Source organism: Notothenia coriiceps, unplaced genomic scaffold (genome assembly GCF_000735185.1).
Source record: "Notothenia coriiceps isolate Sejong01 unplaced genomic scaffold, NC01 NC01_scaffold00031749, whole genome shotgun sequence".
Classification (NCBI taxonomy): domain Eukaryota; kingdom Metazoa; phylum Chordata; class Actinopteri; order Perciformes; family Nototheniidae; genus Notothenia; species Notothenia coriiceps.
This window is the reverse complement of record NW_011364450.1, coordinates 282,908-303,001: the sequence shown is the minus strand read 5'-3', so window position 1 is coordinate 303,001 and position 20,094 is coordinate 282,908. Positions and strand designations below refer to the sequence as shown.

At 40.9% G+C, this 20,094-nt stretch overlaps 2 protein-coding genes and 1 long non-coding RNA gene across 3 annotated transcripts in view; 1 reads left to right on the top strand and 2 right to left on the bottom strand.

The window, feature by feature from the left end:
* The first annotated feature begins 307 nt into the window (after positions 1–307).
* LOC104960242 (frizzled-8-like) lies at positions 308–3,004 on the top strand. The gene has a single exon (XM_010788222.1). It carries the CDS (start codon positions 478–480, stop codon positions 2,215–2,217), a length of 1,740 nt encoding a protein of 579 aa, XP_010786524.1. The 5' UTR covers positions 308–477; the 3' UTR covers positions 2,218–3,004.
* Positions 3,005–14,632: 11,628 nt separating this feature from the next.
* On the bottom strand, positions 14,633–15,926 carry LOC104960241 (gap junction delta-3 protein-like). Its single transcript, XM_010788221.1, has one exon. It carries the CDS (start codon positions 15,900–15,902, stop codon positions 14,829–14,831), a length of 1,074 nt encoding a protein of 357 aa, XP_010786523.1. The 5' UTR covers positions 15,903–15,926; the 3' UTR covers positions 14,633–14,828.
* A 2,042-nt stretch (positions 15,927–17,968) lies between these two features.
* The window catches only part of LOC104960240 (uncharacterized), a 6,957-nt gene continuing 4,831 nt past the window's right edge, over positions 17,969–20,094 (bottom strand). The window contains exon 2 of the long non-coding RNA XR_799967.1: positions 17,969–19,958. This is a non-coding gene — a long non-coding RNA (uncharacterized lncRNA). The remainder of the gene's footprint in view (positions 19,959–20,094) is intronic.

Sequence of the window (20,094 nt, the reverse complement as noted above, 5' to 3'; positions counted from 1 at the left end):
CTTGTTTTTAAAGGGCAGTGTGTGTGTGTGTGTGTGTGTGTGTGTGTGTGTGTGTGTGTGTGTGTGTGTGTGTGTGTGTGTGTGTGTGTGTGTGTGTGTGTGTGTGTGTGTGTGTGTGTGTGTGTGTGTCTGAGGGGGGGGGGGTAAACAGAGACAAAGTGATTATAACCCTTCCTCCAGGGTGAACATTTTAAACAAACACCTTTAGGAACCCCTGATTGACTTGTTCTCTCTGTCCCCGCCCTGCTGGGGGAGTGTCCTCGCTGCTCCCGTATAAAAACCAACGCACCCACCAGCAGTGCAGCATGCAACCAGAGTCACTGTGTAACACCGACACAAAGGGAGAGAGAGCAGACTGACAGTGAGAGTGACACGCTTGTTTTGGATATTATACACCACCACACACTCTCTGCGCTCTAGCATGACTTCTGCAGCACCTCTGGATTAACTGCGCAAGTTCGCTGGCACTACGCGAAAATGGAGAGGAGCATCCCGGGATGGTGTGTGCTGTTTGCCCTCGTCCTGCGCGGCTGCATGGCGGCGAAGGAGCTCCAGTGCCAGGAGATCTCCGTGCCTCTTTGCAAAGGAATCGGCTACAACAACACCTACATGCCCAACCAGTTCAACCACGACACGCAGGACGAAGCCGGGCTGGAGGTGCACCAGTTTTGGCCGCTGGTGGAGATAAAGTGTTCCCCGGACCTGCGCTTCTTCCTCTGCAGCATGTACACACCGATCTGCCTGGAGGACTACAAGAAGCCTCTGCCGCCGTGTAGGAGCGTGTGTGAGCGGGCTAAAGCCGGCTGCGCTCCCCTCATGAGGCAGTACGGGTTCCCGTGGCCGGACCGGATGAGGTGCGACCTGCTACCCGAGCAAGGCAACCAGGACATGCTGTGCATGGACTACAACCGGAGCCAGACCACCACAGCTTCCCCTGTTGTGGCAAAACCCACTAACAGACCCGTGAAGCCGTACAACCCGAGGAAGAAGAGCAGCTACGGGCGCGGGATCCCCGGGAAACACAAACCAGCCGCGTCCCCGTGCGAGCCTGGGTGCTTCTGCCGCGCGCCCATGGTGACAGTGACCGGTGACAGCCACCCGCTGCAGAACCGCGTCAAGACGGGACAGATCCTGAACTGCGCCATGCCGTGCCACAACCCCTACTTCACCCAGGAAGAGAGGACGTTCACCGCCTTCTGGATCGGACTGTGGTCCGTGCTGTGTTTCATCTCCACTTTCGCAACCGTGGCGACCTTTCTAATCGACATGGAGAGGTTTAAATACCCAGAGCGACCCATCATCTTCCTCTCCGCCTGCTACATGTTTGTGTCCATCGGATACATTGTGAGGCTGATCGCTGGACATGAGGAAGTGGCGTGCAACAGGGAGAGTGGCGCTGAACACATCCACTATGAGACCACCGGTCCGGCACTCTGCACCATCGTCTTCCTGCTGATCTACTTCTTCGGCATGGCCAGCTCGATCTGGTGGGTGATTCTGTCCCTCACTTGGTTCCTGGCTGCTGGTATGAAGTGGGGGAACGAGGCCATCGCCAGTTACGCACAGTACTTCCATTTGGCCGCCTGGCTCATCCCCAGCCTCAAATCCATCGCAGTACTTGCTTTAAGCTCAGTGGACGGAGACTCTGTGGCTGGGATTTGCTACGTGGGCAACCAGAATTTGGATAACCTGCGAGGTTTCGTGTTGGCACCCCTGGTGATCTACTTGTTCATCGGCACCATGTTTCTGCTGGCCGGGTTCGTCTCGCTGTTCCGGATCAGGAGTGTAATCAAACAGGGGGGCACCAAGACTGACAAACTGGAGAGGCTCATGATCCGGATAGGAGTTTTCACAGTTTTATACACAGTCCCTGCCACTGTAATAGTGGCGTGTTACTTTTACGAGCAGCACAACAGACAGACTTGGGAAATTACGCACAACTGTACGTGCATGACAGACCCCAGCAGGCAGAGGCCGGACTATGCTGTGTTCATGTTGAAATACTTTATGTGCCTCCTGGTGGGCATCACATCTGGGGCCTGGATCTGGTCCGGGAAAACCTTGGACTCCTGGAGGACTTTTTGCACGCGGTGCTGCTGGGGGAGTAAAGCCTCCGCGGGCTCCATGTACAGTGACGTGAGCACGGGACTAACCTGGAGATCGGGGACAGCCAGCTCAGTGTCCTGCCCCAAACAGATGCCACTGTCCCGGGTTTGAACAAAGAGGGAAGGGGGGGGTTTATCGGCTCAAATGCATCTTATGTCATTTGACACTAAAGACTTAAAACCAGCGCTCTTTGTATGGGGACTTATTATAAATGTTTTGGTAAATTATTCAAAGTGTCCCCAAACTGCCACGAGCACTCCTCTAATGTGAACTTTTTTTAAATGTGTGGTCAATTAAGCTCTATGAAAGTTCAGCTTGGACTTTTACTTAAGGAAAGGGCTCCTTCCTTCCTTGCCTTATCCAAATGACGTCCATGTGTTTGAATAGAGGGTATTGGGTATAGAGGAGGGAGGGGGGTGACTAATTGTATGGGGATTGTCCATCAGCGTGTTGTAATTAGCACATTAATGAGCGCCTAATGGCTTCTCTTTAAATAATGAGACTGTCAGCAGCAGAACAATGTACCTGGCACGAAGAATGCAGAGTCTTATCTGGGCTTAATTGAATGCGCACAGCTGACAAGATCCCCCTTGTCGATAGGTGACATGGTGTAGCTGAGGCTCTACTTCTTCTTACTGTAAAGAACCGCTGTGTCTTAAACATAAGAGCCACAATGGGACTGCTCTGCTGGAAATTAGGCTTTTTGTCTGCAAGAGATGGATTCTACACGTACATTAATCAATGCCTTAATACTGTCTCATATACGGGTTGCATCAGCGCGTAAAAAAGTGTATTTATATAATTATTGGTGTACATATATTGTACATTTGTATATGAAATTTTACGAGATTGTAAATATGTATAATTTCCACTTTGATAGAAAATTCTATTTTGAGAATAAAACAACTTTTATTGAATTTTTGCTTCCTGATTTTTCTCACAAGATTTGCAAGCTGGGGGGGGAAAGTGGTTTGCTGTTATGCCTGGTGTGCACAGCTTCATAACAACACAATATATTTCTACGTAATGGTGATTTACGGCAGCTTTATCTCAATTTAACTAAATGTAACTTGCCTTTGGGACCACATGGGATGTGTTAGCTGTATTAAAGCTCCAGATCCACATGCTGTGAGACGCGGGGAACAACATCGGCATGGCAATGCCTCACTACAGGTGGTCTTCTCCATTTAATGCCCTCAAGTCTTGTTACTAAACCTTTCCTTCTGTCCTCTGTTAAACTCCTGATCCAAGCTTAGTGTGGGACGTTTTTGTCCCATTTTACACAATTTAAAAGAGAATTAACTTTTTGTTGGATTAGTGCTAATGTAGGAAGATCATTTATAATTGTTTCAAGTGATAATACGAATATTTACGAATTATTGAAACAACGAAGAAAAGTCCACTAAGCTGCAAAATAATTTAAAAGAATGTGGGCAAATGCATGGTAATTTCTCAGCAACATATCAACATATTAAAAGAAATATCTGATTAGTCATACATGCTTAATGTGAACCTGTAGTGGACAGGTAAGGTGGCTCCTAATATATTATGGATACCTTACATAGCGATAGTGCTGATAATAGAGGCGTCTGTGGTGAGGAGGGACAGACAGTATCTGCAGGCTGACGCCCTGTCTGTCGTGCGCAAAGGTAATTAGGGCCCTGCAGTGTGTGGTCCAATTATTGTGTGACAGTGTTTTCCTCTTTAACTGTCAGTATCAACACTAAATTGGTGGTTTAGGAGATGTTAATGATGTGTGCATAATGGCTCGTAAGTGAGGTCTATTTTTGCCTACGTGGGAAAACATTGCCGGTTTCAAATGTGTTAAGACTGAATAATATTTCTTCAACTTCAATGACATGAACGATGTAACAAAACTAAATGTGCCCCAAACTTTGGTGAAGATTCTCCACTGCACTAAGATCGAGAGAGATAGATCAAGTTGGATCACACTGCCACCTGGTGGTCCATCGATTAAATTAACATGAACAATTAAAGGCAAGGCAAGTTTATTTACACAGCACCTTTCAGCACACGGAAATTCAAAGTGCTTTACTAATTAAAATAAAATACATTTAAAGAATAAATACAGCAGAAACACATTATAAAATGGCATTTAAAAACAGGCATTAAAAAGCAAAGGTAATAAAATAATCACAACACATATAGAACACATGAATAAAAGCCATACTGCAGTGTGGATATAAACAGCTCACTCAAATGCAGCGACAAAAAGATGTGTTTTTATTCTGGATTTAAAAGTATTAAGAGTTGATGCAGGATTCAGGGAGTTTGTTCCAGATAGTCGGGCATAATAGCTAAACGCTGCTTCTCCATGTTTAGTTCTTACTCTTGGAACAGAGAGCACAAAAAACCTGAATGCAAATAGCATTGAAAAACGTATTCTAAAAATATAAAGTTTAAACCAACAAGACTTAGAGAATAAGACTAGATTCCAGTATGGCGACTGTGGCTGCGAGGGAGTGCGGTCTTCTTTCCACCAGAAGGTTGTGGGTTCGATCCCAGCCCGTGCAGTCAACATGTCGATGTATCCTTGGGCAAGATACTTAACCCTGAGTTGCCAACCGTGTGTGAATGTGTATGAATGTTAGTTCATAGAGTAAGACACCGCTCTGTGTGAATGGGTGAATGACATAGTATTTATAGCGCTCTGAGGGGTCGTAAAGACTGGATGAAGCGCTATATATAATTACAGTTATTTTACCATTTATGCACTTTTGTGTTCCTTCCACTTCACATTATTTATTTTTTTAATAGACCTCCATAAAACGTATATTTTAAAAACAAGACTCTTAGTTGAATATTCATTCATAATATTTAAAATAAAGATGGCTGCACAATTAAGTGTTTGGGATTATTGTATATGTTAAAAAGAACCCAGAGGAAACAACGTTGTATAAAACATGCATTTGTAAATATGGAGTCATCTGTCGGTAAACTCAGAGTTTAGCAGATTAAAGTTTCGATACCAATAGTCAAAATCTGAATTTCACCCTAAATAACTTTTTTTTAACTGTCCTCTTATTTGCTGTGCATACCCAAGGCGGTAAACGAATCAATGACTTCCAGAGGTCTAATTGTCTAAATTTGTCCCCCCAATAATTGCATTACATAAAATGTAGAGAATGGAGGTCTTGTTTGCTCGGACCAATGAGAACAAATTGCTCTGCCACTGCTTATTAACCATGAGACAAGTTAGCTTCCTCTTCCTGTGTGTGTGTGTGTGTGTGTGTGTGTGTGTGTGTGTGTGTGTGTGTGTGTGTGTGTGTTCCCTCCAGCCCAAAAGCACAGAAATCAACAGAGGAAATGGGTTGAGAGGTCATGCCTGATCCATCTCCTTCTAACATAAACATGGCACTGTGTTCAGGAGGACCTCATCATGGAGAGATCCTATTGGCCGAATCCAGTGAACCCAACTCTTCTGTATTGGTCGGGATGTTTATGAATGCCATCTTTGTCTAATGATGTAATTATCTGTCTGTCTGATTGATTTGGAATAAATCGGGTTAAGATGTCTGATTGGCGTACGTGGGCTGTTAAAGGTCACATACTGTAGGAAGGCATACTCTCACATTGTTTACAAAGCTGGGCGGGAAACATTTAGCTTTCAATAACAGCTATTGTCATGTCATGGCTGATTTACAATGCAGTCTAAAACAAATATTTTTATTCAGGACCTTACTGACGTGTTTTGTTATTGACAGTTGACCTGCTTTCTGCCCCAAAGCATGCTGGGATCTACCACTAGAAAAAGAAGTCCAGAAATAAAAAAAACACAGAAAGAGAAGAAAACATGTGCAGCATTCTTCAAGTTAATGCTATTATTATTGTGTTTGGGCATTTATTGGCAGTATACACACACAAAAACAGGACATTTTGACACCCTTTTGTTAGCTTGTTAAGTTGCTAGCTTGTTAGCAAAACGGTAGCTCTTGTCGTTTCTGAATCTTTCCACAGACCAAAACATGTTTTAAAAAAGATGCTGCGTGAAGTTAGAGGTAGTTTTATCACTACAAGCCAACACTTTCACATGGAAGGAATCTTGTTCATATTGAAAGACTATTTATCAGGGTTGCCAACTTTGGGTACCTGGCTGGAGTGAAATTTTGATATCATGGGTTTGATTAGACATATGCGCACTAAATTACTGCTATTGTGTCAGTAGCGGGACCTTAGCATATATATATAGGATATATATACAATATATACAAATACACAATATTGGACACAGACTATAAAGGGCACAAAGTTTCATTCACTAATGAAAGTCAAACACATGTTTGTTTCCACTGTTTTATTGTGTGCATAGGCCTGTCGCGATAAGCAATTAATTGACTTATCGTACGATAAATGAAATGAACTCGATAACTTTTCTGACCTCGATAAATTGCCATTTATATGAGGATGTGACTAGCAGTTTGAAAGGATGTACTTGAATTATTATTATATATTATCATTATGTCAGTGGTCTAAAATGGTCATACAACGGTGCCGACAATATTATCGTTTATCGCAATAATTTCCGCGAAAATGTATCCAACAAAATTAATTATCGTGAGAGGCCTATGTATGAAACACACAGACACAAGCAAATCTACAGACTTACTCCAAACTGCCAAATATATTAATTAACACACTCTCACTCTCACATACTCTTTGACTCTATTTTGGCCTACTAGAACAATAAGCAGCAGACTTTTACTTTTTTAATTTTCTACTGGATCTTAGATCTGCGCATGCGCAATACGTGTCGGGGATTGACCAACCGGCTCCCACTGCTCTGCTGTCTGTTAACGTTGTTAAGAGTGGTGGGGGCGGGGAGGGAGCGGACCGACAGCTTGAGCAGCTGTCAACTCAATATTGTAAATAACCAACCAAAAACGATCGCCGGTTCTTCTTGTTTTTGGCGTGAGAATAGTTTGGGCAGCGTGAGATTGAGAGTGAAAGCGTGTGTCAGACGCCAGATGCGTGAGAGTTGGCAACCCTGATTTATAGCCACTTTCATTGTACCGCCTGAACGTTAATTTACCATGTATACAGTTAGCATTCTGATTTGTAGGCTATTAGGCTCATTCAAATGTAAGGTATATTATTAGAAACGTAAGCAAATACTGGACATGTGTTAATGTTTACTTGCTGTTGTGGCAAAACGAAAAGAGAGGAGATTAAGTCTTAAAGATGCACATGTATGTATTGTTTTAACAGTACGTTGTGTTGGATAAGGTGAGTGTTGTTTTATTTGCCGGTGTCAAAGACAACCTTCCATTTTATGTAGTTTTGTAATCTGAGTCATTAGGATGTACGGGTTTGTCCATATTTTTTAAAGTTTTGAAGACTCCTCTCACATGCTTGTTGTGTGAAGAGTCATGCAGGGTTGTGGGTGTAGAGGTGAGAGGTCAAAGGTCATGTTTGTCATTTCTGGCATTCTGTAGAGGAGCACAAAAAAAGCACAGAAAAAAAATCGTCTCAATTTTAAATACTACTACACAACATACATATGGGTTATCCATCCATCCATCTTCTCCCGCTTATCCGTGGTCGGGTCGCGGAGGTAGCAGTTCCAGCAGAGAGCCCCAAACTTTCTTTTCCCTGGCCACATCAACCAGCTCTGACTGGGGGATCCCAAGGCGCTCCCAGGCCAGCGAAGAGATATAATCCCTCCATCTGGTTCTAGGTCTACCCCTTGGTCTCTTCCCAGCTGGACGTGCCTGGAACACCTCCCTAGGGAGGCGCCCAGGTGGCATCCTAACTAGGTGCCCGAACCACCTCAACTGGCTCCTTTCGACGCGAAGGAGGAGCGGCTCAACTCCGAGTCCCTCCCTGATGACCGAACTTCTCACCTTATCCCTAAGGGAGACACCAGCCACCCTGCGGAGAAAACCCATCTCGGCCGCTTGTACCCGGGATCTCGTTCTTTCGGTCATGAATATGGGTTATATCTATAGCTAACAAAGCTGAATGCATTCTCCAGTGTCAGATTTGAAGACACATTGTGCTGTTACCAGAGCTGTAGATCAGGTTCCTTGACACAAGGAGCGCTACTTAGGGTGTGAAACGGTTTTGTTATGTATTTAGTGGCTTCTAAATCTATAAAAATGATCCAGAATTTAGCAAGATTTTCTCAAAAGTGGAAGATTTAAAGAAAAGGGTTCGGGTTTGGTGAATGGTGCTATTGATTTGCATTGAAGGAAATGTGGGATCAAGTATTTTTACAGCCTTACTTATACAGTCTCCACTTCTTCTGCTTCAGTTTTCTCCATGTCATAATAATCTGTCTCTCTCTCTCTTAATTCCACCAGCTTTATGAAAATGCCATAAAAGTTCCCCTTTGATAGAATAGCAGAAACAGAGCTTATCTGAATCTGCTCTGTGAGGGTTGATAATTATCCAGAGGTTGTAAAGTTAATTTAATTTCTGTTGAATGGCACACTACAGACATTTCGAGGAACAAGCAAGCCGAGGCAGAATTCAACCCAAGCAGCCTTTCAGTCTCAAATCATTTTGGAAAGTAAACTCAAGAGCATCAAATATTTTGTCAGCTTTCTTAATGAAATAATCTGTGAAGTCCAAGAAAGATACGACCTTGAAGCCATTCCGCCTTCGTCTACTCAAAACCATCGGATCACCCTTTTCTTTTTTCCACCCTACAAGCCCTCATCATCAACTTCAAAGGAAGACAGGATCGATTTTTTTTCTTATCCGAGCCGTAGGGACACGTCTCAACCACCCATCCTCCCCCATTCATCTAAACTACAAGCTTAGAGGTGAAGAGGATGCTGGGTAATCAATATTGTTGATGACTCTGACATCTTCTCTGATGTGCCGTTGTGGTCAATGTTGATTTCTCCATCCCATTTCTCAATCTCCTCCGCCTGTCACCCATGAGATCGGAGTGTGTTATTGCACCGAGGCGGACGCAGGTTGACCGTCTGACTTCAGAAGAAGAAGAGATCGATGAAGAGCAAAGGCACCGACTCCTAATATTCGACATCTGAACGCGGCTGAATGACACACAGTGCATATATGAAGCATTGTTTGTGACAATGAGATATATCTACAGCTGAAGATAAGAAGAAAACTCTGACATATGATTACACTTTTAAAGTTGGACAACTCATTGTTATTGTGGATGGTTTCAGATTTACAAAAAAGTGACTGATACATTTTAGTTAATGCTTTCCCCATATTTGGACAATAGATCATATTTTCTCTTCTATTCTTTCTGGTTTTAAAAAGTGGCACTTATATTTTTAAAGATATCGTTTTTTCAGTTAACCCTTAGATGCATAAGTGAGGTGGTTTCCTTGAAGTATCTTTGTAATTACATTTTTTATCATTTCATATTCCAGCTATTCCTCATAAACATGTTTTGGATATCATGCCATTCAAATTTGTAATGTACATTTTGTACATTTTAAGAAATTGTAGTTTTTGTATTTCTACCCCAAGCTTCCATAAGTGAGTTAAAAATGACCCTCATGCATTTCCTATGGGATCCTCTGGGAACCTTTGATTCTTATCACCTGTTGCGGTCAGGAATGCATTCACTGTGGACCACACAGACTACATCACAAGTGACACCTCTCAGGAAGATTGTTTTGAAAAGGGACTGGAATACTGTGAGGGTCTCACAATAGCGGAGATCTTTGCATCGATATGTTCAAAACGATTTTTTCGATATGTAAAAAAAATATCTAAAATTATAATAATATATATATTATATATTATTATATAATAATAGTGAAAAATTAAATATGAAATATTTCTAATGTGAACCAAAATATAATACTAAATATTATACAAGTGATTTTTCTTAACCAAAAAGACAAAAATGGTATAAAAACACATTATTCTAATACGGGTCCTTTTTGACTCACTTATGGAAGAGTGTAGGGTCCAGTCACTCGGGCATCTAAGGGTTAACATTTAAGGTGCTGTAGCTTTACATCCTTATAATCATTATTATCATTTTAATTATTTATTTGTGTTTGTTTTGTCTGTTTTAGAAACACTCTTTTGATTAACTCATTTCTAAATTACTACTGCAATACCTACTACTGACCACTAGATGGCAGTATAAGCAACACTATGCACAGGTGGACTTTTGCGATAGACCTCTCAAATGGTTACACAAAGTATCCACATATCTCTCTAACAAATAACAATAATTGCACAAAACGAGTTAATGAATAGTTAGTGGTCACAATAACAAAATAAAGACTCTTAAATAACTTTAAATTACTGTTATCTCCAAAGAAAATTGTTCTTACCACTTTTCAAACTTGCAAAACTATTGTGTATTTTTCCATAGCTTGTTCATATCATGTGTCAATAGGGGTTAGTTGTACAAGGTTTTATAAACATCCCCACAATATCTTTGTGTACTTTTGGTGAAATGCTTTACATTTTGGTTTTAACTCCAAGAAATACAGCAGTTTTTTTTTAGTTTTTTTTATCGTTTATTTGAATTGTACGGAAGAGGATTAGAGCCACATGATTAATTTTTTTGGGAGGATTTGAAAAAAAACTTTTTTATTTGTTCTGAGAAAAAAGTCAGAATTCTGAGATTAAAGTCAGAATTCTGACTTTGTTCTCAGAACAAAAATTAATGTGGCCCTAATCCTCTTCCGTAGTATAGGGACAATGCACGTTAATGAACATTTTAGAAAAATAATGCTTCAAGTGTAAATATGCCGGATTTTAGCTTTGAGCTAATTTCCATCCGTAGTCCCTGACATACAACATATAAGAACATGACATTTGTAAACATAGCAAAAAATAAATACATGATATTGTTTTTTTCAGTTAAGAAAAAACAATATTCTAGACATTATTGTCTAGAACTGGACATTATTGTCCAGTTCTAGACAATAATGTACTTCCAGCCATGAAGCAAGTGTTGAAAGGCCCTTTCCTCTTTCAATATCGCATTACGAACTGGAGTTCGACTGGGAGCCAGGCTTTGAACACCAGTTGTTGACCCGGCTAATGCTCTTGTGGCTAAAAAGGAGCAGCAAGGTTTCTTAATGTGGTGGAAAGCTCCCCCACAAGAATGGACGATGTTATATAGCGGCACATTGGGGCCATGGGAGGAGAAAATGTCCAACTGGCACATATGGGTGTTGTACTCAGATGTCCACTTATACTTTTGTACGAAGTGTCTCATTCTGTTGTAGACATGTTTCTGTTTCAAACCTGGGACAATGAAAGGTACTGTATAAACCCTGTATAGAAAACTGGTAAACATAATATTTGTATCAGTCTTGAAAGATGCTCAGTTACTCTACTGAAGTACAATTGTGTGGTACTAATGCTGTACTTGAGTATAAAGCACAATACTTCTACTTCACTACATTTTGGAAGAAAGTTCTGCATATATTTTACAACCTCAGTTTCTCTGCAGGTTGATATAATTAACACAAAGTATACACGACACATGAATGATGATGTACTATTAGGGAATAAGCAGTAGGAAAAGTAATGCATCAATAATTGTATTACAATAAGAGAATAAATGCATTATTCCAATAAGTACTTCTAGCTTTGGTCCTTCAGGTTTTGATGCTAATACTTCATTCTAAAACCAATAATAAAGGTGTGTAACTTGCAACAGCAGTCCTACACTGTGGTTTTAATGCTTGAAGGAGTACGTCTTCTTCAGTCTCTGCTTGTTATAAATTGCACAACAAAGAGGTGCCTTTAACGCAGATGATATTGTAGCGACCCTGATGGGAGGCTGAGGGTGTCACTCAGGCATCCCCCGTCTCTTGGCCAATCACAGAGCTGCACAGGATGCTGGTCTAGGTGCGGGCCTGTGGTTGGGGGAGGGCGGGGAGGTTGTGACGACGTAGACACGGGTATATATAGGTGTGTGTGTGGGAGTTATAGTTGTGTAAGATGGAAACCCCAAGCTGTACCTGTTCCTGAATCTGTGATCCTAAGAAATAAGAGTTATTAAAGCCTAATAACTAGAAGCCTGTTTCCGACTCCATCTGTGAACGTTACAATATCATATGTTAAGGCAGACATGGTGGCTGGGATTTTGCCAAGGACAGATAGCTAACAGAACAGTTTCTGTGTGTACGCTCACTTTACACACACTGTTTTGTGTGTGTAGGGGCTGACTCTTGTGAAGGGTCAGCAGGTTTGCTTGTGCGACCTCTTGACCTCCACTAGTGACAGTAGAGTCCTTTCTCTGCGCACCAGCAGAAGAAGAATAAGACGGGTATGTGGAATGTGTTAGGGTCGTGGCTACAAGGGGGTAATGTTACTCAGGGGTTGTGTTGTTGCAATCACTGTCACAGTTTTGACCAGGGAGGTGTGCTAGTTCACAAATTGAAATGGCAGTTTGTATTGCAGTAGGTACAGCGATCATTTGAGTGGAGGTTTTTTTTGGTACCAGGATGATGCTTTGGGTCCTGTGTGGAGTTTTGCATTGATGACGAATCGGTGTAGGTCAACCAGGAAGTTAGCATGGCAAGTTGTAACTCGACAAAAAGCAAGATCATTTTTCCTTTTGATTGTAGAATATTGCAGGAAATAAGATCTGTGGAAAACACACTTCTTGTTGAGTAGGATAATCTCCACATATTAACATTTGGAAAGCATAAATGCAATCGCCAGATGTAAAAAGCTAATGTCACGCTATAAACAAACTACATCACGGTAGAATGACTTCACTTCAATTAGCTAAGAAAAAGACAGATTTGTGTTCAGTGTAGTTATGTTTATTATTTTTCATTAAGTAAATGAAGTTTTTAAGACCCCAGACATTGTAGGGTTTTTACTGACAGACTTTTATTTTTCAGAACAAAATGTGGATTTCTCCACAGACCTTTTTTCAAGCATCTAACCAAAAACACTTTCAAAAAACCATTGACTTTAAGACGAGGGAATCGTGAGTGGTAAAATGCGAACTCATTTACGGGTTTGAGGGCTCATTCATCCATCTCTCTATTAGAAAATGGAGAAAACAATAAAAGCAAAACACATTGAGTTATCGCAAAGAACTCCCAGAATAGGAAGGACGTTTTCTTCCATTGGGAAAAATGATGAAAGGATGCTGAAAAGTACGCAGACACAACACGTGTCAATCATCAGGCCATCATTAACATTTTCATTTGTGACCTTTTTAGAGATGAGGTAATATCCTGAATATGCCTACAGGTTTTTATCATCCGCAAAATCAAATGTGTCTGTGACCATCAATCACTTTCTGCCTCACATGGGTCAAATGCCACAGGCTTTGCTAGCATGCTAAGCTAATGTGGAATGATGTTAGTGAGATGGTTGAAGGTCTTATGTCATCCGATCAGGGTGGGCTTAAGTCAGGTGGTGCAGTGGTCGTGTGAGAGGTCAGAGGTCGGGTCAGTGTGTCTGTTGTGTTGCCAGCACTCATTCATCCAGACAACAGCTGAGCACTGGAAAAGTTCTCAAGGTCACTCCGTGTTTGTGTTACTGATCCATTTTTTTTTAATGCAGAGAAAGCTCAGGGTGTTAAAACACACATGGGAATGTGGAGCAACATCTCAATGTGAATCAGCGCCATTTTACTGAACAGGACCACAATTAACACATTTTATTATTATTTATTAAAAAATACAACAAGTACTCCAGTGTGCATGCATCAAGAAAAACGACACATCAATGTTGTGTTCTAAAACATCTCCAAAACATTGAAGATTGAGACGAGAGTGGTGGATTTTGTATCCGTTGTCTACCTGTGTAATGTGTCAACACTGTGTTTTTCTATTTTTGCAATGTTAAACATTGTCACTTGCATGTTGAGTTACTTTAATAACCTTTAAGACATTGAATCTAAACTCAGATTAAGATGAACGTTGCAAAATTAAATTAAATTAAATCTGCACTAAGTGAGTTTTTGGCCTCTGGGTGCTTTGGAAAAGGCTAAAGAAAGATTGTTTGACTTCACTCTTAATATTCATTTGAATTGTAACCACTTTAGATGTGTGGCAAATAGCAAACCATTGCCATTCTTACTGATGACATACTGTATATATAGCTTACTAGCTTACTACATTTAGTTATGCAATTTGGTACTGGAGTGGTTACATACAGTGGGGAGAGCTTACATTTAAAAAAAAGAAGAAAGAAATTGCTTGGTTAATGAGTCTCGAAGTTTTTCAAACCAAAACAACGAGCAAACATTGTTTAGCTGCCAGATGAAGTTCATTTTGTCCTCATCTTTTAGGTTTGATTTGGTTTCCACCAACTCCTCTTTACATTACATGTTGGACGCTTTTATCCAAAGCAACTTACTGTGGGCAATCCCCACAGGAGCAATTTGGGGTGAAGTGTCTTGCCCAGGGACACAACGACATGCAGTGGGGTTTGAACCTGTGCTCCCCTGATCCGAACACCAACACACTAGTCCACTGCGCCACACGCCTTTACTTTCCTAACGGGCCCTTTTTAAAATCTTGCTAGCTTACCTTTCACCCTACTTAATAGATGTTGATGTTGTTTGTCTGCCATTTGGAGTTAGGCTTGTAGCTTAGAGTGGGTTTAATGAAGCTGACTTTTTTGAACAATGGTGGCTAGCTCTCCGTAGGTTTGTCACTATTACCAACACCATGACACCAAACAACTCCTAAAACATTCATGCTTAAAATGGTTAAATCAAAGACATCTGTAGACGCAGCATTCTTTCCAATGACATTAATAAAAGGCCACCCAGTCATTTACACCCATGCCCTCTTGTCCTGATTGTCGCTGCTATCAGACTGTTGTCCGGAGTTTTCCTTAACTGGAGTGACCTGCTTTCTGACGGCCACAGGTGTTAGCATCCTGGAGTTTGTTGGTGGTCCTCTCTCAGGACGAGGGGACTGCGGAGGTCTCAGTTGGCTGTGGAGGACAAAGTGAGTTGGTATCGGAGGGCTCGTCTCAATCTCACCCTCTTTGTTCTCTGGACTCTTGTCATTAGCGGTTCCATTATTCACCTTTTTGTGAAGAGGTTCGCCGTTTGGCACCGCATGTCTTTCATCTTTAAAAGCGTTCTTTGAGCTTTCACAGCGACTGCTTTTCCTGGTTATAACAACATCGCTGTCTTCAGTTGTAGATGTTGTTGTGAACACACTGCTTTGCTCTCCTTTACTCATCTCGTCCATCATCATGTCCCTGTGCCTTCTCCATCTCACCATGGCCTTCATGGAGCTCATCAGATCAACCAAACTTAGCAGAATGGACAAGGAGGCAACACCCAGCATGAAGTTCAGCATTAAAGTCTTCTCCGTAGGTTTGGAGATGTAGCACTCAACCCCAGAGTTGCAGGGAGTCTCATAACACAGGAACCTCTTAGGAACGGACAGACCGAAGAGAAGAAACTGGCCTGCACCGAAAACCATTTCTAGAAGGATCCGTAGAATAACAACCAGGAAGTAGGTGCAGTAGAAGCGCGGCGCTCCAACATCATGTGGCAGGTCGTGAAGTGGAGCTTTGTGCAAGGACACTTCTCTCGAGGAGTTCTCGAGAGTAAAAGGTGAACCTCCCGTCTTCCTGTCGCAGTAGAAACCTCCAAAATGGGGGTTTGACCCAACGTTATGCATGACGTAGGTTGCAAACAACACATGGGGAAGACAGAGGAACATGAGGTGGAAGAACCACAGACGGAAGATACACACCGGAGCAAACGCATCGAAACACACGTTGGAGCAGCCCGGCTGGATGGTGTTGCAGACAAATGTCTCCTGTTCGTCACTGAAGAGCGTGAAACCCGCCAGAAGGACGACAGGAAGACGTAAAACCAGCATCAGCATCCACCAGGTCTTTCCTGTGATGGAGACAAAACGATACAATGAGAAAGAGATTTGGTGAAGATGAGAAATCGTAATGATGTCGTTGTGGAAAAGAGGACAGTAAATACTTGAAGTGTGATTATTTACAGTTACATGAGAGTGTAGTCTATAACAACAAAGACATACGACAGAGAGAGAAACTAAGGGACAAGTTTCACTTCAGACAATCAAGAAAATACTTCCAGCACCTGTCAAAATATATTGGTGTGGTATATTGTGCCATAATTAAGATAAATGCAATTAAAAATGCTTTCATGTATTTTGATTGGATTGAAAAAATGACGTCCACCAGGTCTTTCCTTTGATGGAAGCAACATTTTTATTGTCAGAGTTTATAGATTTGTTATCTTGACAGCCTACTGTAAACTTCTTTCTTTCGGCCTTCTTGCTTTAATTCTCTTTTGAGATGTTTAAATTCTAGTATTGTTTATTTCTACTTGTGTGCAATGCCTTGTTTTGTTTTGTTGTTTTTTATGCTGCTGCAAACTTTTCCCAAATTGCGATCAATAAAGTACCTCTTATCTTAACGTGACCAAATAATGAGCGCCAGAGTCAGTGAAGATGAGAAATCCTAATGAGGTAGTTGGGCGGGAAAATAAGACAATGAATACTTGAAGTACGATTATTTACAATTACATGGGAATCATGGCAAAATGAAAGAGAGAAAAACTAAAAGGGGCAAAATGTCACTTTACTTGAAAAATAAAATCATGAAAATGCAAGAAAATACTTCGAGCTCCGGTCCAAATATATTGTTCTCATGGTATATCGTACCATAAATAAGATAAATGCAATTAAATATGCATTGAAAACAATTACTTTTGATTGGATTGGAAAGGGAAAGTAAATGTTTTATAGATGTATTAAGTGTTTGAATCGACAGCTCTTTACAAATACTTCGGTTTCGGTAAACTATTACTGTAATAATAATACATTATATTTTTATAGGGCTTTTCAAGGACTCAAAATCGGTTTATAATATAAGGGAAGGTTACGGTGGGGGGGTATAGGACTATCAAACTTGATCAACCGGCATGGATTGATGGGGGGTGGGCTATAAGTAGACAAGAGGAGTTTTGAAAAGGGACTGGAATACTGTTAAAAAGACATTTCTTAATCATCATATTCTGAACTACAAAAAGGACTTACCCATAAAAGAGACGTTTTGACTGATGGTGATGAAGAGTAGATCTCTGGCCCCCAGCATCCTGATTGTTCAGCGCTAACCCAAATTCAAAATGCCAATGAACCAAAACTCTTCAGCTCTGTAACACAAATCAGAGTCCAGCAGAGGTTCCTGAGCTGCTCTCCTCTTCAACACGGCTCCAGATCTTCAGCTGAACTCTGAATGCAGTCACCTCAGATGTTGTGTTACTGTGTTCTGCCTGCAGAGAGCTATTCTTACCGCCTGCTATCAAAGCATTGTTGGGATGTCAGAGTCCCAGTCAACCTTACTGGAAGCTGAGGATCAGACGCAGGCACGCCGGTATCAAACAGGTGCGACAGCTACATGAGTCAATATCTAATTAAGGTAACATTCAGATCCAATAGAGGACATTTTTAGGAAAAGCAGCTTATGTAAATGCACAAAGGTCTTCAATAACACACTTTTAGACAAGGGCTTTTCTTTGATCACACACACATAAATAAATCACAATGAACACGTTCCCAGTTTTTCAACTCTTTATACGTTATACAAAGTTAATTTGCAAAATAAGTATATTTTAGTGCTTCAGTTTTCACACAAATGAGGGAAAGAAAACATGAAAACCTGCAGATATTTGCCAATAGCAATAAGATGGAAATAAATGTACGATGGAATTACAAAATACCAGTTTCAACACTTGGCTCAGCAGTTAGCGTTTCATAAAATGACCCTCATTGAAAAGTGAATTAAGAATATCTCATTTTGTCCAAATAATGTGTGATTCTGGGCTTTCAAGGCAGTCTTTGTGGTTCACCCTATAGTGCCTTATTTCTATTATTTTAGTAATCTTAATTGTTTAGGGCAGACAACATGGATTTGCAACATGATTAATTGGTTGTCAAACACTAAAGAAAGCAGATTAATGGACGTTTATGTTTGTGACATCTACAGGCTGTTATTGAACGACTGTGTGACCAACAATAAACCCCCGGCTGGAAACATGGGAGAAGTTTATTTTGGGATTTGTGATATTTTACGGTCTTATATTACACATCACACCCACATTACCACAGCAGTCTTTTATCCATAGCACTGGAAGTTAACTTTTTCTTAAATCTTTTCTGAGTGTCCATTTATAAAAAAATTAAAAATTAAAAATTAAAAAAAAAATCATACAATGGTGGACATCTCAGGGAGTAAGGAATATCTCTGTCTGTTTATCCTGATGCATTTTTAGGTGTAGGAGCCAAATGTGAGGTCGATTTTTTTTCTATTATGTGGTATTTTTAACTAATCACTTGTGGTTTTGCATGTTAGAGAGAGGGGGGTGAGTCTGGTGGTGAAATGTTTTGGTTATCCGCATTTCTACTGCATACTCTTTCGCAATTTGTACCGTACTTTCCTACCATTTCTCATCACAATCAGCCATCTAACTTGTACTACTACCACCGATTGGACTGTATTTTTGACTGTGTCCTTGCAATAAATGGTGAAACGAACATAAGGATTGGAGCAGTTTTGTTTGAGTGTTTAAAAACAATGGGGAAAGTTAGAGAAACCACCTTATCAAGACAAGACTGCATGCATAGATGTACTGAAGTCTTTCAATATAAGTTAACTTTCCAGGTACTGTGTAGATGTAATGCACGGTAATACTGAATAATTGAAAACAACACAATGTCCTGTGTTTTAAAGTAACAGTATATTTTGGTGCTTGATACATTTGTAAGGTGTAAAGTCACCCTGCATTAGTATAAATATCTATTCCAATACATACCGCTATAAAAATGGTATCTGGGTAAACAAAACTAATCTCAAATCCTCAAATGTCCACTAGATGTCAGCAGTGAGGTGTGCTTACTCTATTCAAAGCTTATATTGGGCATCTAAATTTGAATTGACTGAAACTGCTAAAACGTCTTGTAATAATCATGTTAATATATAACCAGAGTCTGATGAGTACAGAATCAGAAACTCTGGAAAACAGGTTATATTTCTTGCTATACAGGCCAAGAAAATGTGGTAGTTTGATTATTAATGTCCCTAAAATAGGAAAATATCACAAGATTATATTAATTCTGTCCTCCACAATATGTAATTTGTCACTTTCAACCCTATATGGGAGCATCACAATAGATTAAACGGACTACCTGAGTATCGGAAGGTACACTACAAACACTGTAAACCTTGAATATACATATTGCCAAAGGAGAAAACTTGCTAACACTTTAATTATTCTAAGTAATAAATAATAAGTCCAGTGCTACACTACTGGAACTCTGCAGGTGCTATGGGTTCAGGCAGAAGTCCACGTATAATCAAAGTCAAATAAATAGTATGCTTCGTTGTGAAGATGCACGGCCATTCTCAAAGGCAGGTTATGTCAAATGTTTTAAAATAGGCCGGACACAAAACTGAACAGAGTGCCGTGTCCCAGGAAGAATGAGGCTTTTTGAGTCCAGGACGTTCCAGGTGGGTCCAAATAAATGTTTCCCACAGATACTATAACAGTCAGGAACTTCTCTTTCATTATCAAGAGAGCTGAGGCACTGAGAAAAACTCAAGAAAACATCCGATGTGGTTCCACTTTCTTGCCTCCACTCAAGCAAACCAAATCCCACCGTCTTGGTATCATCTGTAATCCAAAGTAAAGTTCTTGTGAATAAAACCATGTTGGTATATTTCGCCCTCGTGAGTTTTTTCACCCAGCCGGTGCTCCTGCAGCCTGATGCCAGTGTTCAGATTCATATTGGTTAGGAGAGGATAGCAGGAACCCATTTGATGCCACATAGATTGTCCGTGCTGGAGGAGCGCTTTTTGGCAGCTTTCCGGACGTCCTTGTACCGGTCATCACACAGCCGGGAGATAGCCTGAAAAGAGGACAGGGATTGTTTTTATTAACACTAGAACCGCCAGGGGTCGCTGTATACCTAAAACCGCCAACGGGTCAAATGTACCCGCTAATAGAATGCATTGATTTTCAAGGTACAATGTTCTTTTATTTAT

Coding starts and splice junctions, on each gene's coding strand:
- LOC104960242 (XM_010788222.1), top strand. CDS start 478: ATGGAGAGGAGCATCCCGGGATGGTGTGTGCTGTTTGCCCTCGTCCTG.
- LOC104960241 (XM_010788221.1), bottom strand. CDS start 15,902: ATGCTGATGCTGGTTTTACGTCTTCCTGTCGTCCTTCTGGCGGGTTTC.